This window comes from Elgaria multicarinata, chromosome 6 (assembly GCF_023053635.1).
Source record: "Elgaria multicarinata webbii isolate HBS135686 ecotype San Diego chromosome 6, rElgMul1.1.pri, whole genome shotgun sequence".
Classification (NCBI taxonomy): Eukaryota; Metazoa; Chordata; class Lepidosauria; order Squamata; family Anguidae; genus Elgaria; species Elgaria multicarinata.
Genome location: NC_086176.1, coordinates 47,914,602 through 47,939,001, shown reverse-complemented (window position 1 = coordinate 47,939,001; position 24,400 = coordinate 47,914,602). Strand labels below are relative to the sequence as shown.

The following is a 24,400-nucleotide window of genomic DNA, read 5'->3' as shown; positions in this document are numbered from 1 at the left end:
AGCTAAACAATCCCAGCTGTTGTAACCTTCCCTTATAGGGGAGATGCTCCAGCCCCTTAATCATTTTAGTTGCCCTTTCCAGTTCTACAATATCTTTTTTGAGGTGTGGTGACCAGAGATGTACAAAGTATTCTCAGTGTGGTCGCATAATAGATTTGTATAAAGACAGTATGATACTTGTAGATCTATTCTCAATTCCTTTTCTTATAATGCCTAACATGGAGTTTGCCTTCTTTACAGCTGCTGCACACTGGGGCCATTTCTACACTAGCCTGAAAATCCGGGCTGGTCATGGCTGAGTCCCTGTGCATTCACAGGGACTTCTGGGAGGAAGGAGGGATGAGAATGGGTTTTCCCAGGGATAAGTACTCCCTGGGAGAACCTGGTCCTTCCCATGGTCTCGGGATTGTCCCGAGACCACGGGAGGTGTGGCTGCCCATCCTGGCTTCTTCCCTCCTCCCCGCAAGTAGCGGGTATCAGTAGAGGGAAGGAACCGGCCAGGAGGAATCAGGGGTGGGGGGGAGCAGGCTTGGGGCTTTTAAAAAACAACAACAACTTACGTTTCGTTGGAGCGCAGTTACGTTAATCTTCTTTTTTTAAAAAAGGCGGGCGTGACACCCTCCTTCCTCCTTGGATGTCGCGCCCGCATGTGGACTAAGGGGAGGATCTCACGATCAGGATCTCGTGAGATCCTCCCCCTCCCTCCCTCTGGTGTAGAAAGGGCCTGGGTTGACATTTTCATTGAGCTGTCCACCACAACCTCAAAATTTCTTTCTTGTTCGGTCACTGCCAGCTCAGATCCCATCAGGTTATATTTGAAGTTGGGGTTTTTGCCCCAATGTGCATCACTTTACACTTGCTTACATTGAACCATATCTGCCGTTTGGATGCCCACTCTCCCAGCTTGGAGAGATCCCTTTGTGTTTTAACAACTTTAAATAATTTGGTGTCATCTGCAAACTTGGCCACTTCACTGCTCATTCCTAATTCCAGATCATTTATGAACAAGTTGAAAAGAATTGGTCCCAATACCGATCCCTGTGGGACTCCACTATTTACTTCCCTCCATCGGGAAAATTTACCATTTATCCCTACTCCCTGCTCTCTGTTCTTTAACAAGTTACTGGTCCATAAGAGGACCTCTCCTCTTATTCCCTGACTGCTAAATTTGTTCAGGAGTCTTTGCATGTGATGAATTTTAATCCATCCGGATCAGTTTTTTAGGTTTGGCTGATTGCTCAAAGTTGTTTTACATGTATGTTGTCTTTATGTGTACTGCCTGTTGTGCGTATATCATTTTTAATGTTTAAATCTTTTGTAAACTGCTCAGAGAGCTTCGGCTGTATAAAAATGTAAAAATTACTACTACTACTACTACTAATAATAATGAACATTTTTATTACAATGTTCACATTCAAAATGCAATTTGAGTCATGCTTCAAACAGTCTCATTCTGCTGGAATTTAGGAATTTGGTGGATTTTGAATATTTGCAAATAATAATTTTGGCTCTAGAATGAAGCATGTTGCTTTATGAGGGAGACACACAAAACATTTAATAGCTAGCATCTATTAATTTGAATCACATATTTATAACTGGTGGGCAGCCATGGGTGGACGAATAGATGTTTGGGTATATAAATTAAGATAACTATATGAATATTCATATATACTTTTATGAATATGTATAGTTTTTTTTATAAATATACTATGAATATAGTGTAAAGGACTATGTAAATAGAAAATGCTCAAGCTACGATTTTCTCCTATTTGTGACTAATATTGTTTAGTTAAAACAACCTATAATTTTGAGCTAATGTCTCTTCTCTTTCAGATCGGCAGTGGTTAAATCAATAGTTAATGATGTTCGTCATGTAATTTGAGTGTCTAGTTTGTTTATGCTAGACCAACTTTATCCATACTCCAAACAAATTATCTCTTATAATCACCAGCCTGAAGATAAATCTGTAAATGTTTTTCTGATGATAGTGTTGTGGTTGGCAGGTGTTAAAAGTGCCTCCCAGGGACAAGGATTGAAGATAGGCTTGTTCCCACAAATCCTTCAGGCGAGGATGCTTAGCTCTCTAGCCTGTCATCTGCGAAGGAGCCTTGTATGGTGCCCTGCTAATGAAATCTAATGGGCAAAGGTCATATATCTTTATGAAGAAAAATGCAAAGCTGGTGAGTGATGAATGGGCTCTGTGGGTTTCAGTGGATGCTACTTAGGGATAAAATCCACGTTTAAACAGTGTTGGGAGATTGCCTCACTTTCTGCATTCTTTTCACCATAAAGGCTCTTTATAAGCGTCATGTTTACCTGATTATATGTTCAAAATCAGCAGGAAAATCCCTCTAGCCCACTGCAAAGCTGTATGCTCAAACAACAACCCCTATCATTGTTTAGGTATAAATTCACTGAGGTAAAATACCTCTCTTTCTCTCTGACTCTATTAAAATGATAACTCAACACTGATGACACTAACAGTACGAACAATGAAGAACAACCCTAGAGTAAATTTCAGACTTGATACTAGGTATGTTGGATAGTTGGGCATAGGTACCAGTAAATCAGTAATGTTGCTTTATGGAAATGTAGAGTTTTCAAAACATTTCTGAATGCTGTTCGTTGTGGGATCAGGAAGCATTCAGGTCCTTTAAGAAATCTATAATCTGAAGTTGGAGGGAATTAAATGCATCAGATACTGTTGAATCGTTACTGGTTTTTTTTGGAGATGTTATCAGTTCATTTGCTGTAGTTATACTGCTGTGCTAAGAGACAGTTCAATAAATCAACACAGGCTTGATGGATTCTACAATCTATTGCAATGAGCGCATGGAAGAGGAAAGAAATCTCTTAGCGTTCCCTCTTTGACAAAAGGGTATGCAAAGAGCCTAAATGGATGAATGGTTGATTAATTTTCCTAGACATTTTCTTGACAGCAAGAAATGTGTTTTTGTTTTACCATGTTTGCATGAGAGTTATACTTCATGGTACAAATTACTGAATATAAATTTACACCTGGGACAATTTTATTATAATAGACAGCTCCTGTTCAGTAACTACGTTGGTCATTTTTCTGCACAGTTTAGTACGCCAAGGTTGTGATGCAATGCCAATGGCCATTCTTTCTCAATCTTTCAAGTCTAATATCAAATATTTCATGACTCAGTATTCTTTTTATGTGAGTGAAGTAGGTGCTATGGATCTTTTAAAATGATTTTAAAAGTAAAGGTGTAAACAAGCAACTGAAAAGTAGAGTGGAAGTTCTAAATGTCAGACACCAAAATAAAAAGAAACAAGAAGATAAATATGTCTGTACCAGGGCGGGCAGACCTCAAACTTGCAGGATCTATGTGTGTGTGTGTTTTACTTGAATTCCAAGATGCATTACATGGAATGAGATCCCAAGATTCCACTAATAAGTGGACTGAATTGCTTTTTTTGTTTTCAGTACCAGAACTGAGTTGACACTTCTCTTCCACAAAAATCCACTCTTGGTTGTCTTCATTTTAGTAGCCCCAATTTAGAGTGGGGAAGAGTCTTATTGTTGTTGCTATTGTTATAAAAGTGGGATACAGAAAACTTTGCTGATCTACAGTGAAACAGCCAAAAATCTAACAGATCTACCTTCTGCCCTTCTATTTATTTATTTACTTATTTATTCGATTTATAACTAGTCTATATACAAAGTACACCATGGCCTATACCATATCAAAAGGTCACATGAGGTAGACACCACTTATTGTGGCGGGTTTTCAAAAAGTTTTGATTATTCATGTTACTACTACAGTTTTCTCTCTCTTCAAGGTCTCTCTGATAGATGTACATAAGAAGAGCCATGCTGTATCAGACCAAACTCCATCTAGTCCCCCATTCTGTAAACACAGTGTCCAACCAGCTGCCTGTGGGAAACCCACAAGTAGGACATAGGGTGGAACAGTACCCTCCTGTTCATGTTCTTCAGCAACTAGTGTACAAAGGCATACCAGAGCTAGCATATAGCCATCAGGACTTGTAGCCATTGATAGCCTTATCCTTCATAAATTTGTCTAATCCCCTTTTAAAGACATCCAAATTGGTAGCCATCACTATATCCATATCATATGTATTGAATTCCATAGTTGAACTATGCACTGTGTAAAGACATATTTCCTTTTATCTGTCCTGAATCTGAATCTTCTACCAATCAGCTTCATGGGGTGACCCCAGATTCTAGCATTATGAGAGAGGGAGAAAATTCTCTTCCTATTCACTTCTCACCAAGTATTATTTTGTACACCTCTGTCATGTCTCCCTTTGCTCGCTTTTTCTCTAAGCTAAACAGTCCCAGATGTTGTAATCTTTCCTCATATGGGAATTACTCCAGCTCCTTGATCATTTTAGTAACCCTTTTCTGCCCTTTTTTCCAACTCTACAATATCCTTTTTTAGGTGCAGTAACTAGAACTGGACACAGTGTTCTAAGTTGCACCATAGATTTGTATAGGGGCAGTATGATATTGGCAGTTCTATTTTCAATTCATTTCCTAATTGTGCCTAATATGGAATTAGCTCTTTTTGCAATAACCCCAAGATCTCTTCCTTGCTCAGTCACTGCTACTTCACATCTCATCAGCTTATATGTGAATTGGGATTTTTTGCCCCATCGTGGATCACTTTACACTTGCTGATATTGAACTTCTTTTACCATTTTGATGCCCATTCTCCCAGTTTGGAAAGATCCTTTCAGCACATTAAAAAAAATTGGTAGCATCAGCAAACATGGTCACCTCACTGCTCAGTCACTCCTACTTGCAGATCATTTATGAATAAGTTGAAAAGCATTGGTCCCTTTGGGGCCCACAGGAAATACTATGTGTACACTAGAACTGTGTATTGTATGAGAAAAATGTGTGCCCTTCTCTTGTGTTACACTTGAGTGCTTGGAAATTCTTTATTAGTTACCCATTTCTACTATAATAGATGAGGTTGTTATCACATGTAATTCTTAAGGTGGCAATTCTGTGTACTCTTACCTGAGAATAAGCCCCATTCTTCTGAGTAGACACATACAGGATTGCACTGTAAATCAGTTTGTGCTTAAATATAAAGATATCATGAATGTAAAATCTTCTTCTTAAATTTCTCCTCTGTGGCCTATTCCTCATTTAAAGCGTTCAGATGTTGCACACAAAGAGCATAAGAATGGCTCAGAAGTGAAAATGGCCTTTGACTTTTTTTTCCAGTCTAAGCAGCCTATTCAATGGGTATGAATAGCTGTGGGAATATTTTAATATGTTCCTTTAAGTTATTTTATTGTGGTACCATATGGTTTTCTTTTGCCATGCTGTGCTTTGCTCTGTTAAATTGTTCTTATTTATTTTTATTTGTTTTAAAACAGTGTTGTAAGTTGCCCTGCATTATTTAAAGTAAAGGGCAAGTTGTTAAATCTCTGATGATGGTGAAGACAATGATGATGGTGATGATGAAGAAGAAGACGATGATGATGATACCTTCTCAAACTGGGGGGAGGTAACGAGTGGGGTACCACAAGGCTCAATCCTGGGCCTAGTGCTCTTCAAGATTTTGATTAATGATTTGGATGAGGAGGTGCAGAAAACATTTATCAAATTTGCAGATGACACAAAATTGGGTCGGATACCTAATACCCTGGAAGACAGAAAAAAACTTCAAAGTGATCTTAATAGGCTGGAGCAATGAGGATGATAGGGCAATGAGGATGATCAGGGGTCTGGAAACAAAGCTCTATGAGGAGACACTGAAAGAACTGGGCATGTTTAGCCTGGATAAGAGAAGATTGAGGGGAGACATGATAACAGTCTTCAAATACTTGAAAGGTTGTCACACAGAGGAGGGCCAGGATCTCTTCTTGATCATCGACATGGAATAACGGGCTGAAGTTACAGGAAGTCAGATTCCGGCTGGACATCAGGAAAAACTTCCTGACTGTAAGAGCAGTATGACAATAGAACCAGTTACCTAGGGAGGTTGTGGGCTCTCCCACACTAGAGGCATTCAAGAGGCAGCTGGACAGCCATCTGTCAGGGATGCTTTTAGGTAGATTCCCACATTGAGCAGGGGGTTGGGCTTGATGGCCTTATAGTCCCCATTTAACTCTACTATTCTATGATTCTATCATGTAGACGATGATGATGATGACATAGTTGGATCCAGTCTTGTGCTCAGTGGAGTTCTGCTAGTAGTGAAGGAAGGGGGCAGAGCAGCAATTTTCTCTGGTTTCCCCTTCCCTGCTGCCCTCAATGCCATCTCTGAAACTATCGTGTAGCTCTGGGAGCTGCAGGTGGAAGACATCTTCAGAGAAAATCTCAACCCTTTCCCCTTGTTCTAACGGAAAGCCTCCACTGTACCCCAGTTCTGTCCACAAATGGAAGAAGCTCATCATCAATATCATCGTCATTATATCATTATCATCATCAATATCATCGTCATTATATCATTATCATCATCAATATCATCGTCATTATATCATTATCATCATCATCATCAACAACATCATATCATCATTTTTATGGACTTTGGCTTGCAAATAAATGACATCTGACCTATTATTATTATTATTATTATTAATATTATTATTATTATTATTATTATTATTATTATTATTATTATTATTATTATTGGCATTTATCTAAAACATATAAGGCACAATCCAGTTGATTTCTTCACTATACCATCAATTCAGTTCAGTTTTACATGTTAGCTATAAGACATAACAGAATGTGTAATATAATTTAAAACCAAATAATATTGTAAAACGGCACAATGCATTAGTCATATGTAGCTGTCCCATGACTGCAGCTGTCTGCTCTTGGGAGGGCTGCTGATTGGGACGCAGAAACAGAAAACCTCTTCATGCAGAGTACAAAGGAATGGATGGGAAGAATGCAAGCTGCAGCTGTTTGGGCTTTTCTTGCACATTAGATGTGGAATTTCCTCCCACAAAATGGCCACCAGCTCAGATGGGTTTAAAAGGGGGATTAAAGACATTCATGGAGGATAAGGCTACTGTAGTGATCTTTACGTGGGAGTGGACAGTTGGAAAGGGGTGAATGGTAGTGAATGTTGCTGGTTGTCAGGGAGGCAGGAGATAATACAGGGGAGATGTGAAGTTAGGTCAGTTAAGGTGGGACGTTGAAGGGAGAGGCTTGGAAAGTGATTAGAGGTTCTAGGAAACTGGGAGCACTAGATTTATCTGAGAGCATATGAGTTATTCATGCTGCTGTTCTTATACTGACTTGAATTCATGTTCCTTGTTACTCCAAATATTCTGATCCTGCTACTGGTAAAACAAATCCTATTCCTCTTTAGTTTTGTTTTTTTGAGAAAAATCTGGGAATGTACTGTTTTCGGAGTAGAACTCAGGTTAACAGAGATTGAACACTCCCCACCCCCACCCCATCCAATATTAAATTTTAAACTATCACTGACTACTAGCTATGATGCTAATTATTAACTCCGGTAACAGAGGCGGTATGCCTCTTAATAGCAGTTGATGGGGAATAATAGCAGGAGGGTGCTATTCTGGTTGGCCACAGTGGAAACATAATGCTGGACTTTGGTCTGATCCAGTACATCTTATGTTCTTATGAAAGGGCCACAGCTCCATGGTAGAACACATGCTTTGCATACAAAAGTCATCATGTTAAATCACTGGCTCCTTCAAGTAGGGCTGGGAATGACTTCTACCTGAAACCCAGAGAGCTGCTGTCAGTCTGAATTAGATAGACCAATGCCCTGTCTGGTATAAGACAGCTTCCTTTGCCCTAGCTCTTTCTTTCTTTCTTTCTTTCTTTCTTTCTTTCTTTCTTTCTTTCTTTCTTGTGAGAGGGATTAAGACCAGAAGAAAGAGAAATATAAAATCCAAATGTAGATTAAAAATAGAGGACAAAGAAAGAAAACCCAGGAGGGAAGAAAAATGGTCAATCTACAAAATTTAGGGGAAAAAACATTGAAAAAAGGTATGCCAAGGTGCTGTTTATGTGTTACACCACAATGACCCTATAAATAAGTAACCAGGAGGATTTTCAGCCACACAGGGAAAGGTTTGAATAGACATGAGGGATTGGAAGGAGATGGATCTTGGGCTGGATTGGAGAGAGTGGGTTTATACTGCGTTATGGAGGCTTGAGAGGCAGGTGAAGTGGAACACAAATTAATTTTTTTTTTTTGAGAAACCCTGCCTCCAGCATTACTACGTGTATCTGTGTCATGTTCCATAATATGTGGAATGGATGTGTGTGTGAGATACATGCTCTTCTTTCACCACATGTTCGCAGCATTGCCCACTAAATTGTAACCTGTGAAGGAGCCTACCTGTAGGATCAGTATGAGATCATCTATAACTACTTACCAAATTCACATGATTTTCTTAGCAAAAGATTCTGTCTATTGTAAGTCTATGGGATGCTGAATGTAAGCTATATGAGGGAGAGGGAGAGAGAATAATAGATAATGTGTCTCATTATATGACACGCTAAGCCACTGTGGTTAAGCATTTTGAGCCAAACTTTATGGGTTGACATGATGTGTGAACCATTCCAAACTATGGTGGTTACATAACCATGGTTTAAACATACTAATGATTTGCTGCAAAAGGTTTAGCAGCTTAACATGTTGTCTGAACAGGCCATTATTATTAGATGACATTACCTGAAAATGTTTATTAAAAAATGGTCCATGCCTGTGTTCAGGAGGGGGTCTGCAGTAATTAGCTCAATTTTTTCAACAAATGGCACACAGGCTGTTGGCACGGCATGTGTGCAATAACATTGGTGTTTACCCTATTATATTGCAATTTAAAGATGTCATAAAGTTTTTCAGTGAGTTTACAGAAAGAAACAAGAAGATAGGGGGAAAACTGAGCATGACCTATGCAGAGGCTATTGATATATAAACCACATTGTGAAGTGCAGTCTATCCCAGCTTGAAGACCACTGGGGTTCATGACATAATTGCTATTGTGAGGGGAAAACATGGTAATGAGGAAAGAAATATATTCCTCATTTGTACTTTGTGATGGTTGGGTATTTTTAGCAAATGAGTTGTCAGCAGAAAGGCTTCATTAGACCCATCAGGAATAACGAATCCCAAACTGTACTGACAGTTTCCTTGAGCCAAAATGATGGAGCACCTCTGACAAAAGCCATATTGTGCTCGCCATGTGAGAAGTGTGAAGAACAAAAGAGGCATCTCATTCTTAATTTGGTCAGGTTAATATTGACACAGTTAGCTCCTCCAAAGAGTCAGATGTATATAGAATGTACATTTACACAGGGCTCACATGGGTAATAAACTGTCAGATGCCATCAATCAGAAAGTATAACTATTGAGAAGGACAAAAACAAAACAAAAAGAATCTATTCCCCAAAGTTGTGTTTAAAATGGCATTATTTATTCCTTTGCTTGTTTGCAAATATAGATAAGGTGAAATGACTTTATTCCACAAGAGAATATATATCACCATCATTTCTAATATCTTTTCATATACGGAACAGTTTATTTCCTCATGCCGTGGTATAGATGGATGTTGGCTGAATTTATTATGCTCATGAATTAGTGCTGCTACAATATTTATTTCTTTATTTTTCAAGCATAAAACACACTTCAAGGGGAAATGCAAATTATTACCTGACCCTGAGCACAACTTAAGGGAAGCAAGTTCCTTTGCAACTCTGGATTTGAGCTAATGAGTTTTAGAAGGATGGGAGCCAGCTTCTTTTCAATAGCATCAGATTAGGCATCTCTTGTGCAATTAATTGAAGAAGAATGAGATAAATAAAAGCTAATGACGGTTCTACACGTTTAAGTAGATCCCTCCTCCACCAGGAAACAAACAAACAGTTATCAAAGTATTACTGCAATTTATTAGAATTTGAAGAGAAGAAATAATTAAAAATTAAGTTAAGAGCAATCTTTACAGAGGACTCGATATACAAGTGACAATATATTTAGATATGTTTTAAAATATTAAGTTCCTACAACATTAAAGGAGCTCAGTTTTAAGATATTGTGCAATTGGTATTTAAAAAACGGTGATTAGAAAATGGAAACAGCTGGAATTATGGAGCACTAGACGTGGATGATTGTGTTTGGTGGTTTTGCACCAAAACGGCAGCATACCCCACACGCCAGTGGGTTTTCAATATGGTTTAATTAATAATAATATTAGACATTTTGAAACCAAACAGAGATAGGTATATGGTGTCTAATCTATTCATAATTACTAAGGCCTTAGCTAGACCTAAGGTTTATCCCGGAATCTTCTCAGGGTCATCCCTGCCTGCTCCTGGGATATCCTGAACAGGGATGACCCCGGGACAATCCCGGGATAAACCTTAGGTCTAGCTAAGGCCTAAGTTTAAAATAGAATTAAAACTGTTGGCTCCATACGTGGAAAAGGCTTCAAAATATGTACTATGGTTTAAAGAAATCTGGAAGATTCTGCCAATAAAAAATAGACCCAAAAAGCCTTCTGTGAATGGAAAAGCACTTCTGGTCATGAAAACAGAACCTCTGATTTCCGTGCATCCACCCTTCCCACATCAGACCATTGTTTCACATTCCACATTATTCCAGAAGATTCCCTGGCCTTCAAGATTTGCTTTTTTGAGGCAGAGGGGGCTGCGGTGGGAAGGAAGGATCATGAAAGCCCTGTTGTGCAAGCAGAGTTCCACTCACGCTTCTCTGGACCCAACCCAAAGAAAAGAATTATTATCACTTCTACCCCCCCCCTTCCACTGGCATGCCTCTCAATGAGAAATAAATTCTCATTAGTTGTAGGGGGGTGGTGATGATGACAATGATGATAATATGAAAGTTTTGAAAGTTTGTAGAAGGTTGGGATGAGAGCTTACGAAGCCCAAGTGGAAGAAACTCATTCTTTTCTTGTTTTGCACATAGGAATATTTGTCATATAAATATTGTGCTGCAATCCTGTCTCTGTGTCTATCAGCAAACATAGTATTAAAAATATTTGTAAAGTTTGTTACTAGCACTTAAGCCCAGCAAGTTGTAAGAATACATGTAGAGCTATGTACAAATGGTCATGTAATAACTGCCAATTGAAGTGGATTGTTCTTTCTCTCTCTCAACAATAGTTGAGAACATTGCTAGGTTCTACCATTTGCCTGCTTTTCAATGCCACCTCAGGCACATCTTGGCTAGCTTTAAATACAACCCAGTGCCGCTCATTCTGTGTTCCCAAGGGGACTTTGTATCTGGATTGCCAGAAATATAGCCCCCCCATCCCCACATATAAATTGCTCACTTTTGAAGCATACAAGCCTCAAAACCAGCAAGAAAGATACAAAAAGAGTATACAGTCACTTGGACTAAACAAACTTTTAGGTCCATGTCCTGTGGCACTTGCATAACAGGTGTGCTCTTTAAGTTATCCCCTTATACTCTGGTTCCAATTATATTTTGGCTATATTTGGCCATTTGGCAATATGCATTTCCATTGACCTTTACTCATGGAGGATGACTTTCTGAAGAGGAAAGCTCCATGGAGGCTGTCCATGTGATCCAGCACCCTGATTTTCCAGTGTTCTTAATCGCATGGAGAAGCTCCACAGATTAAGAAGGCACTCCTCTTCAGAAAGTCACCCACCATGAATAGCAGGCAATTAAAATATGCAAGGAGGGAGCGGGTCTAGTGCACTCCCCCTTCTTCATGCATTTATCCTACTCAGATTTATAACTCCTGAATAGGGCTTCTATTTTAAGTCAATGCCAAGATGGCAACACAAGAAAGGCACACAAAACTGTGACAAATAGCTCTTTCTTTAATCTAGAAAAACAATATTTTTCCTTCCTTACGTTTGATGAAGTGTTTTTCATTTTAATTTTAACTTAAGGGCAAACAAAACACATTTTCTGGACACGTCTGAGTAGATTAATAAATAGTATTTGTATACATGCAAACTAAGAAGTAATTTATCAGATAGAAGGCAGATGTGTATAGTTGGGGAGGAAGGAAATGAATAAAGTGCCCACCTGAATATACAGTTGTGGTGTGTTGTTGATGAATTGCTGTTGATTTAGGGAAAGTGTTGCTTGGTAGCAGCATAAAAGCCAATAATGTCATAGGATAATGTGCTTTAGCCAGAAGACAACAATACAGTTTGTCAAATACTAAAAGCACAAACCAAAGGAGTGGGGGGAACCCACAGTTAATTTTATTCTTTATTTTGCTGAGCTATTGCAAGAGCTGAAAATAAAGATGCCAGGCACATTGAGTGGATATTTAATTTACCTACAAAACAATTTTAAAAAACCCTTTTTATTGTTATTTGAGAGGAAGTGAATTGTGGAACCATTTGGGTTGAAATTACTTGTGAACCTAATTTTTCTAGCAGCTCCTCCTTTTTCTCTCCAAATGACGCAGTTGCTATCCCACAACTCTGGTAATGGATGGAATACAACAGTGGGGAAGATCACATAGGGCATCACCATGCTAGCACTGGGCATGTAGAGCTGGCATAGTAACACCTTCCAGGTAGTGGCATTGATGAATTTTGACTTTGGGAGGGCTTGGAAATGACCCCCTCCATACACACATACACACACACATATATTTTGGAAATATTGGGCTTATTTATGTATCGAGCAAAGTGGATGTTGATGGATCTGACATTGTCATCTTTTGGGTGCCAAGCAAAGATGTAATTCACCCTCTACCCCAGGCATTTGTACATTGGCCAAATTGTTTGGACTGCTTTTATGGTGTTCATTCTAGGCCATGGTGGTGGTGGTACTGGTGATGGGGAGGGGTTGTGTATTGTGGATGGACACTTTTTGTATTGTATTGTTCTTAAATTAAGTTTTCTTGGTGTTTATTTGTATTTGTATTACTGAACAGATTATAGTTTATATTGATTCTTTTTTCCTATTATATTAATTATGGATTTCTGTATTTGTGTGTGTATGTTTCTTCGAGTCTACTTTTTGCAGTGGGAACTGATGTATTATTATTATTATTATTTTGCCTTGGCTGGGCTTATAAATGAGGGCAACCCATTCGGCACTGCCCCCTTCCATAAAACTAACCTTCAGCAGCAGTGGTGTGTGTGTGTGTGAACAGAAGGGGAGGGAAGAGAAATGAACGGCTGTTCCTTATACCGTCCTTGGACTGAAAGTCTTATCAACAGGAAATTCCCAGCTCAGTAAGAGCCTTACCTGCAGCTGGCTTTCCTTTCTCTTTCTCCTCCTACCTGCAAGTTAACTTGGAAATGTGAGCCAGAACCCAGACTAGAATTGATCCAGATAACCACTTTATCATTTTTCAGAGGATTTTGTACATAATAAGATAGCTTCTCAATAGTTCCATGATGCAGCTGTCCCAACCAGACGTAAACCAGGTTGAGGTAGAAGTGGAGGGGTGAAGTGCCCTAATTCATACGCTCAAGGAGCATAAAAGCTTCCTTTGGTGTAAGTGAGGGGGCAGCCTGGGCAAAAGTAATAAGTGGGCACTACAGCGCATGGGAGATAGAATAGAAGAGCATGCATTTAACAGCATTTAACAACATATGCTAAGTTTCTTTGTTTTTTAATAGACCCCAGAATTGTTGTTTAAAATGGATGCTGTTTTATACTGTTGTTTTTATATTTTTTGATGGTTTTAAATTTTGTATACTTTTTTAAAATTTCCACTGTTTTTAACTTTTGTAAACTGACCAGAGAGCTTCGGCTATGGGGCGGTATATAAATTTAATAAATAAATAAATAAATAAATAAATGCAGGACTCCATCCACCTGCCTGAAGAAATGCCAGTCAGCGCAGATTGACAGGGAATAGCAGAGAAACTGTTGTTTAATTTACCTGTCATATAGTGCAAGGTGTCTCTGGGTGCCCTTTTTGCATGGTGCCTATAAGTGCCCAGCTTGTCATGTCATGCAAACCCACATGGCAGGGGGCGTTTGAGGGTTAGACAAGTCTCAAATAACCCATGACTTGTTTTAGGGTGATTTGAGAGTAGTCTAATCTTCAAACATCCCCTGCTGCCTAGATTCATATGACATGAATGTGACCGCCCAGAGAGCTTCGGCTATGGGGCAGTATATAAATTTAATAAATAAGTCAATATAAATAAATAAATGACAAGCTGAACACCCACAGGCACCATGCAAAAATGGTGTCCATGGACACCCAGCATACTGTAACAGCTTCCACAGGTAAATTAAGCTATGATGGACTGTCATGATGTGCAAACAGGCTCATGGTGTTGGATGCTTGGGACAAACTGGGGATTCTACTGATTTACTGTCCAGGCCAGATCTACACCAAGCACGATATGACACTTTAAAAAGTGTATATGGAGTGTGGCCTGGGCTCCAACAGTTGTCAATACCGTTATAAACTGTTTTAAAGCAGTAGTGTGGATGCTGCCACACTGTCTGAAAGAGCATCTCTTTTGTGAACCACCCAGAGAGCTTCAGCTATTGGGCGGTATAAAAATGTAATAAATAAATAAATAAATCTCTTCCCCATATGTCCCTGCCCATCATCTGAGGCCCTGGTCCAAATATCCCCACATACTGAGATTTGGTGGGTAGCTTCTCCTGACTGGGTCTTCTCTATGATGTTTCCCAAATTGTAGAATGGCCTCCCTAGAGAGGACTACCTGGTGCTGACTTCGTTGTCTTTCCAGCACTAAGTGAAGACCTTTTTAGTTTATCTAGGCTTTTACATTTTAAATGTAAATGTTTAGCTTGCTATTTGCTTTGCTCCTAATGATATTTTTAAATCTGTATTTTAAGACTGTCTTACTCCATGCTGCCTTGATATCTATTTTCTGGTGGCGGCTTTGCTTTTATTTTGTTTGTTTTTAAGTGCTGTTATCGGTTTTATTGTATTTGTGTAACATGTGCCCACCAGATAATTCTAATCAACAAGCTACATTTCTGGCTATAATTCAAATTTATAGTGACTGTTTCAATATTATATGCTGCGGTAACCATAATTATATTATAACACACTTGCATTTGAAAAAAAAAAAACATTTTAGTATCCCTAATGAATGTATAAATATATGAATATGCCCTTTTAACTATGCTTGAACAGGGTGAACCATGACACAACAATAATTATTTAGGTTTGTAAGAGTATGAACAAGATCCCACTGATTTGTTCATTAACTTGATTAGCTGTTCGAGTTAGCTCTGGATGTTAATGAGTAGAAGCAATTAATTCCTTCAATCAGTATATCACTTTGTCATATTTCAGAACTGCCTGCTTCACAGAAACATGACTGGAGACCTAAAAACATTTGTAGATAAATATGGTTTTGATGTCCTTGTCATTTTGGCCAGCTATTTATCTGAAGAAGGACAGGAAAAAAGGCAAATAGCAGTTTATTCAGAAAACATGGAGCTGGGGAATCAGGTATATATCCTGCAGGATAGAATGAAGTAATTTTGTCTCGTGTTGTAGTATAGAATAAATCATTACATAACCTTTTGCATTTATTTTTTTAAATGTATATTGTATGATGTATGAGACTTAAAAAAAATAAGTAAGAAGTGTAAACACTACTGCATTTATAGAGAGTAGAACACTAATTTCTACAATTATCTGTCAGCATTAGTACAATAAAACATAATTTTATAAAGGAGAGAAAATAAATGCAACTATTTTATGAGGCAAAACTTTTTTGGACAATTTTCTCAATTTGGATCTTTCCTTATTTTATCTTACTTTTGCTACTTATTTCATAAACTTCTAGGGATTCCTCCACATTTTTTTTAGACTTCCTACTCAGAGACAGATTAAGCCACAGTAAACTGCAGTATATGCCAATGCATGGAGTTGCATGCAGACTGCCATTTTGAATATTCAGTACCCGGCTGCAGCTTGTTGTGTTGTGCAAACTGGGCAGCGGGGGTTGTGTGAGGGTTAAATAACCCTCACATAACCAACAACAGACCACGGAGCATTGTGCAAGCATTGTTTAACCCATACACAATCTCCACTGGCCGGGTTCTCATGACACGGCAAGCTGCAGCCAGGTGTTGAATATGCAAATTCCGTCAAGCACACATTGCAACCAACTGTGGCTTTAAATCATTCTGTCTTTCTCTTCTTAATAGATTTTCTGTGTAAAGAAAAAAAGATGGAAGAAATGGTGGGAAAACATGGGAGGGTTACAAGTGGAAGATGTCTGTACCCCCTTTCCCCCCACCCCTGTAAAATTCTGTAAATAATAGCAGAATAAATTTAAAAAAAAACTCCCCTGGAAACATCCTTCTTCTCTAATGTGTAAGATTTTTTATTGTTCTTTGAAACCAGACTTACCTGGTTTCAAGACTTACCAGAACCTTTTGGCTCCACTTGGATCAAAATAGAGCTTTCCTGATTCAATTTTGTTCTACAACCAAAATCAAACAGATCCAGATAGCTGAGGCAGATACAGATTCTCCCCCTCCCCTAAAGTTCATGGGATTTTGACTGGAAACATGGCGTCATCTAATTGTTAACATGAGTAATTCATTGAAATAGGTTTTAATGCCACAATTATATTGTTATAATTTGTACTTCAGAATGATTGCCCACTGATGACCTGTTCCTCCCATTAACTATTAGCTTATCCAGAACTGAAACCAACAGATTAGAAGGGACTTTGGATACAGTTTTTTATTTACTTATATTTATTAATGGAAGGGATCCCACTATTTTAATTGGTACTTTATGGTGCACTGTGCTTATGAGGATTAAGTAGCTATGTGGACTATATCAAGGTCTAACATTTTTAGAAAATTTAAGTTTCCTTTTAAATCTTTATAAGCATTTTGGCTGGTCTTTGCTTTGCTGCAGCGGGGTGGGTGACTGCATGTGGATGTTGTCTGCTATGGATTATTCACAGAATGTACACTGTGTTGCACACACCTGCATGATGGTAGGGACAGGGCTGTTGTCAGGTTTGTGGGGCTAAGTGTCCATTGGCCCTCTCCCTCATCCCTAAATAAGCTTAACATCCAAAATACGTTTACCTGGCACTGAGAAGAAAATCATTGAGCAAAGTGTCTGCACCTACTGCCACCATCTTGATTTCCCTAGAAGCCTCTGGGTCCTAGGGTAGCATTCTGGGGTTCAAGATGGCACTTTTCTTTACAACACTGGGTTGGGTGTCACCACCACATATATTTTAAAAGAAGCAAATGGGATGGTAGCAACTGGCATCAGCTGTAGTAGGGCCTTATGTGCCCATGGACCCCAACATTTATCATATCCTTGCAAACACTGATAGTGGGCTTGGTTGAGGGAACATGAAACTGATCCCCTCAATCAGAATATGCTAGAATGTGAGAAAAGCTGGAAGTAGCAGGTTGAGATTTGGACTTGTAGTCCTGTGTGTTCAGTTTGTTTGCTTCTAAAGCCTTTTAATATCTGCCTAATCTATATGTATTTATATAACCAGATTTCTGCAAAGTCATCCTAAATCTCCAGTTCTTTTTCTCAAAGAGAAACCAATTCTATAAAGTTTGTTTTCAATTTCTAACTGCTTAACTATCAGAATTGGAAAACGTTATTTTAAAAATAGTAGGCAATGAGAAGGGCAATATTTTCCCCACCCCAAAATAACACCACTATTCTTTCTTAACAGATCTGTTGCGAGTTAGAAGAATGTCAGAATCCCTGCCTAGAATTGGATCCTCTTGAATATGGATGTGACCAACTTCTCATTTATGAGCAAGAAAATTCCATAGCAAATTGTGATGAAATTTTTCTTTTAATGAAAGATGTTATCAGCAGGAGACACCCAGAAATGGCACCGAACAGTAGAACATCTTCCACTGAAGCTGTTGCTGGAAGTGCTCCACTTTCCCAAGGGTCTTCTGGTATTATGGAGCTGTATGGTTCTGACATTGAACCACAGCCAAATGTTGTCAACTTTATAGAGAACCCTCAAGATCATAATGGATCTGCCCAAGCCCATGCTGATGTGAACATAGATCTTGTGAGTCCGGATAGTGGACTTGCTACTATTAGAAGCAGCAGATCTTCCAAGGAGAGCTCAGTTTTTCTTAGTGATGATAGCCCTGTAGCTGAAGGGGCAGCATCTCATCACAGTTTCCTTTCTGGTTTTGATTCCTATAGCCCTATTCCTGAAGGAGCAGTAGCTGAAGAAGAAAAACCTCAGTCTGGAAACAGCAGTGACAATTTTGATCTTTTCAACTTTGATTTAGCTCCAATGGCTACAGTTCAGACAGAATCTTCTCATTCAGTGGGCTGTTCCCCTGCTGATGATTTCTCCCATGACAGTGGTTCATCAGAAGAACAGCAACCAGCTGACTCAAAAGTGGCTGATGAGAGACATGTATCAGAACGTGATATTGCAAATTATTCAAGTGATTTACCAGTGACAAGAAATGAAGAAGGCATAGGAGAATTTGATGGATGTAGCCACCAGCAAGAAAATCCTAGAGATTTTTCTAAAACAAAATCAAGTTTGATTGACTTGGAAAATGATTCTTCCTCTTTTAATGAATTATTGAAAAGTGTTGAGAGAAGAACCCCACCAACCCCTATGAACAGTCTTGTGGAAGCCTCACCTTTAGACAGTGGACCACCTTTATTTTATCCACAAGATATCATTAAAAAAATTAATGAAATTGATCATGTCAGCAGTTCTCAATCTCGTGTTAGGTATGGAAGCTGGTGGGATGGTTTTGAATTCAATTCAAAAAATGCTGATACATGGAGTTCAGCTGAACCAGAATCTGTATTTCAGGGTTCTGATTCATGGAAAGATTCTAAAGCAGGTCCACTGAGGCAGCAAACAGATAGAAGAGCTTCAGACTCAGTATGTATGCAAAACCAACCAAAGCATATGGAATGTTCAAGAACAGGCATTTGGGAGGAGAGGTTTAATTTTGCCCAGAATGAGCATACTTTGGGATACCAACAAAAAAATAATGAACAACAAATGGAAGACTTTGCTAACATGTGGAACTCCAGTCAGCCAGGTTCATGGGGTAATACCAACAGTAATAGTGGACACATCAAGACAGATTCACCTAATGTTTGGTCAAAGTTTGATCATGATGGCTCAGAGGGTGCATGGAATATTCCTCAGGTAGAGTTTGATCACATTTCACAAAAGAATCTTGACACCTGGGCTATGTCTAAGTGTTTGTCAGAACTGTCTGAAGACAATGAATGTGAAAATCTAAACAATCAAATAGATTTACAATCCAAAAACCAAGGGCAAGATAGTTCAACAGAAAATAACAGAGCATATAGAAAAACAAGATCTGATCCTGGCAATATGCAAAAGAATGTTAAAGTGGCCATGGAACACCCAAATGACACTGTACATAAGGCCAAACAGTTTGACAGTACAGATGGATGGGGTATGTATGACTCAAATGTCAGAAAAGAGGTACTTGGAAACTTTGTCTCTTGGGAAGATCCCTTCTTGTTATACAGAGATCCAGACTTCATCTCATCAAATACAGGTGAAGATTTGGTTGTTTCCCCACCAGATACAAATTATTCAACGTCTGACTCATATATATCACCAACGGGGGTTGGAGATGAAAGAGAAATTGAGGGCAAACATTCTGACAGAGAACCAAGTTTTGATCAAATGGGCTTAGATGAACCTGAAACATATGATTTAGCAGATGAGAAATCATTACCAGAAACTTCTCCTATATGTCTGTCTGATTCCAGTCGTGAAAATAGAGACCCTTGGAAATCACCACTTAATAATGAGAACCAAATGGAAACTGCACATTCTGAAGTTAATATTGTAACAGACAATGTTTTATTTGATTCAGAACAAAAAAGTGCCACACATTTTTCAGATGACTGCTGTATTGATGAAAATAGCCCTACTGGTTCTGAAGACTGTGGAATAATGCTGATTTCTGCACAGAAAAATGGTCACTCACCTCTAAATAGTATCATCCACACAGCAGAAGAAGACCCTGAAATGAGTACTGGAGTCATCCTTGAGGACAGAAGGTTTCCCCATTTGGGTATAACTGACATGAAGAGCACCATTTTAGTTAGTGATCAAGTACAAGGAAATGAACAGTCAGACGACAGCCTTAAACTTCTAGATAAACAGATGGAACAATGGGATGAACAGCTTCAATATGATCAACAGGCTGTATTGGAGCAGAATGACACTTTTTCTGCCTCAACACAAGGGGTCATGGAATGTGGAGGGACTGATGAAGGAAGTAAACAGGTCACCCTAAACAATATTAATGATGAAAGTATGCAAAATGACAACACACCATTATCCCCTTTACTCCCTCTCTCATATGTTAATAATTCAGAGGAAAGTAGGCCAATTTCTGAGTACTCCAGTTCACCAGAAAAAATGAGAACTAGTAGAAGTCTAGAAGAAGTAGCAGCAGAATCCCCTGAAATAAGTATACCATTTCCCAAATGGACTCATCCTGTCCATGAGGAAAAGAAGAAAGAATCTCCAGATAGCAATGCAGAATATTTTGCTGTATCTCCCAAAGACGATAATGAATATTTCGTACATTATAACATAGTTGATCAACCAAAACATCATTTGAGCATTGGATCTACATCAGTTTCTAAATATTTTGATGAGGATCTAAATGCACAACAATACCCTGAGATGGAAAGTTCTTCTCCAAGTTCCTCTAAAGAGGAGAACAATCAAGAAAAGTATTCTCCATTATTGGTTGAAAATCAGGGTATACGAAGTAAATTGGAGAAGGATGTTTCTAAGTTAGAGCCATCAAGTTCATTGCTACTTGATGAAACTCAAGTAGCAATAGGAGAATGTCAGGGACATTTATTTGAAGAGTCAATACCAGACTTGAAAATGTGTAAATTTGAGTTGGAAACTCCTGGAAATATTTCAGAAATGCTAATCAACCCTGAAACATCTTTGGAGGGTAAAAATCAAGAAAGAACAATTGAAATTTCACACAATCCATATGCAGAACATACTGAAGCCCTAGATACAATAAATATGTCTACAATAAAAAAATCATTGTCAGATGATATGGATTCTTCCGAGAGAAGTGAAACATCTGAAAGTCTGGAACCTGAGAGTAAGATTTCAAATGAGAAATGCATTGATATTGAATCTCATCATGAATTGTCCCAAATTCTAGATACTTGGAATGTATCAGTGAATGAACAAGCGCAGTCTAATGGATTAAATCCTGAGATAAATGAAGTGCTTGAAGTGTCAGATACCATGTATAGTGTTCCAACAGATATACCACTCAAAAACACCTACATGGAAGAGAACACCTGTAGTGATTCTATTAATGATTATACACACTCAAGCGCAACAAGTCCTGATGTAAGTGATTCTTCTACAAATATACATATTTGGGACAACTTGCAAGCAGCTAATAAAAAAGAAAATGAAGAAGCTTGGGACCTCACAAATGATGGTAAAGTGGAAGTATCTGATAAAGAAACACTGGAAAATAAAAGCCAAGAAGAATCTGAAGCAAGCACTGATCACAAAGTTCCTAAAAACTTAGACCTTTGGAATGCTCATGTGGATGATGATACAGTGTCTTCTTTATCAAGTCCTGGAATAGATGAAGAGCCAGAATATTCAAATGTACATCAGACAGGAACACAGCCAGATCTGCACCCTGATAAACTGGAGGTTGATATGAGAGAGCAGGAATATTTGGAGCCTCGTGAAGCAAGCCATTCAGTTGATTCAGAAAGTTCAGGTGCTCAACCCAATTTAAAGGAAAATGTCCATCAAACTACATTAAATAAAAGTTCTGAAGATGTTACTGCTTGTCATACTTCAAGGGAGGATTATGTTGATGAAACTTCTGAAAATTTAGTGCATTGGGGAACAATTCAGAGTGAATTATGTGATCATATCACGCAAATGTCTGCTATAAATCATGAAGAAAATTATGGTCCAAAGTCTTCAGATGCATGGGATGTGCTATTGCAAGGTAATTCTAAACGTGCATTAGATGAAAATCGAAGGTCCATAGTAGAAGATCTTGGGTTTCCAGATGATTCTTCAGAATGGTGGAAAGTAGAAAGACAAGATAATAGTTCAATGGAAGATCAACAATTTAATTCCAATCACAATTTAAAAATTAATGATACAGTAGCCACTGCCTATGATGCATGGGGAGTACATACAGAAATAAATGAAAAACTAAAAGCAGCAAATCCCACAGATGCTGCTAGATATGAAAATGAATCTACTCAATATAATAGCGAAGGTGAATGTACAAATGGAGAACACTCATTAACTAAACAAAACGAAGGAGTAGTTCACGGTACTGTAAACTCTGAAGAGTGTGATCCATTGTCACCATCACATAAGGATGAAAGGGATGTAAATCAAGAATCTTTTGTTACTTCTGATATAGATCAAGAGATACAACCTGTTCCAGAAGATGGACAGTCAAGCCTGTTGAATGCACTTGCTCAGGTAGATCCAGCACTTGTTCTGTTCAGAGATAATATGAATACAACTTCCAGCAATCTAAATGAAGAAAACATAGAAAATCCTTTTGGTGAAAAACTGTTAAGCACTATTGAAAAATCTCCATCTAATCCTTCTCTACCTTTAAAAACAGCAAAGGCTTCCAGCCCAACATGCAATGAAGACAGAGTTCCACAAGAAAACTCATTTGTTCCAGATTTATTACAAAATAACACCCCTGGAGACGATCAGGCATTTATGGTTGATCCAGATTTGTGGACTGATGTTGAACAGCCTTTTATTTTGAGAACTAACAGAGAAAATCCTGATATATTAAATCACTGTGATCAAGACAGTAGTTCACAGGCCTCAAGCAGTCCTGATGTTTGCCATGAATATGAAAGCAAGCAAACATGTGCACAGTCTTCTGTTCTAGCTGAGCCTGAAGAAGCTACTCAGATGTCTCCCATGCTGTCAGATATATATGAAGACACAGCCTTTGATTTTAATCAGCACCTGGCAATTGACAGAGAAGAGGTATGTCCTGAAGGAAAGAATCCATGTCTTCCAAATAATTATGAAACAAGCAATAGTGAATCCTACCAACTAACAGCTCCTAGAACTGAAGAACCATCCAAAATTGGAAAGGAAACTATTATGCAGGAATCTGATGAAGCAAAGAAAACAACAGTTGAACTAGTGGATCTGCCAAGCCCCTATACTGGAACTTTGGAAGCAGTACCCGTAACTCTGGAAAGCAATGCATTTGAAAATAAAAGCTTTGAAGAACAAGGAGCCTCCATTTCCATAGATAAGATTAAATCTATGGATCCTGGCGTTACCCCAGTTTTGCCCACAGGTGATTCTGTATGTGATAATCAAATTTCAGCCTTTGACCATATAGCAGGGATGCCTGACCAACCGGAATCATCCAGTACACATATTAGTATTGGTGAAGTTGGAAGAGATCATAGGATCAAGAAGATATCAGTTACTAATCCTCTGACAATGTTAGAGAATGAATCAGAAGAAAGAACAGAAATACATGCACCACTCACAAAGAAACATTCATTGCAAGCCTCCCTAGAAGAAGACAATGAAGATTTCCTATATGGTACAGAAAGTCAATATGCTACTAATATTATATCGGAACCTGAAAATATGCAAGAGACTCATAGCCCATGGTTTATAGAATCACCTGCTAAGCTATCACCACTTGCATGTACTTCTCCATTTGATTTATCATTTGGTACAGAATACACTCTTCAAAAAGGTGACATGAACATTTCAGAATCTACTAGTATTGATACAAAAGATGAAGTTGCAGAATGTTCTCAAGTAGACCAAGGTTGGGGATCTCTGTTGTTAGAATCTGATGGGACTCCTGGATCTTCATGCACTTTGAAAGGATTTGAGTATGAAACAGATTCAAGTAATATTGAATCACCAGCTGGTGGCAGTGGAATTAACATTTCAGAATGTAAAACTACTGATGTCAAAGCTGAGACTGCAGAATGTATTCAAGAAGATCAAGGCTGGGGAACACTTTTGTTAGAATCTGAAGAGACATGTGAACCTTCTTATGTTTTGAAAGCATTTGAACATGAAATCAATTCAAGTAATATTGATTCATCAGCAGGTGAAAGGAATCTTTCAGAATCTAATCCTGGTGATTCCAATGGCAAGGCTGGGGGATGTTCTCAAGAAGTTCAAGACTGGGCATCTTTATTGTTAGAATCTGAAGTGACTCCTAAGTCTGCCGATTCTTTGAGAGAATTTGAATACGAAGCAGAATCAATTCATATTGATTCACCAGCAGGTGGAGTCATAAGCACAGCCAATGGTAAGTAATTAGTGCATTTACTAATCAAAAGTTTTCTAAACAATAAAAATGTAGATGTAGGTGATGTAGTATGATGCTGATATACAGGACCATATTGTGCTTGTATTTCAGGGATTCAAAACTTGAAT

The 24,400-nt window shown here is 38.4% G+C and overlaps 1 protein-coding gene across 4 annotated transcripts in view; it reads left to right on the top strand.

Annotated features, from left to right (window-relative positions):
• Positions 1-24,400, top strand: part of PRUNE2 (prune homolog 2 with BCH domain) — a 137,325-nt gene that overhangs the window by 62,949 nt on the left and 49,976 nt on the right. For all 4 annotated transcript variants that reach the window (XM_063129363.1, XM_063129364.1, XM_063129365.1 and 1 more), the window contains exons 7-8: positions 15,244-15,402; positions 17,621-24,272. In XM_063129363.1, coding sequence (XP_062985433.1) covers positions 15,244-15,402; positions 17,621-24,272 — 6,811 coding nt within the window. The remainder of the gene's footprint in view (positions 1-15,243; positions 15,403-17,620; positions 24,273-24,400) is intronic.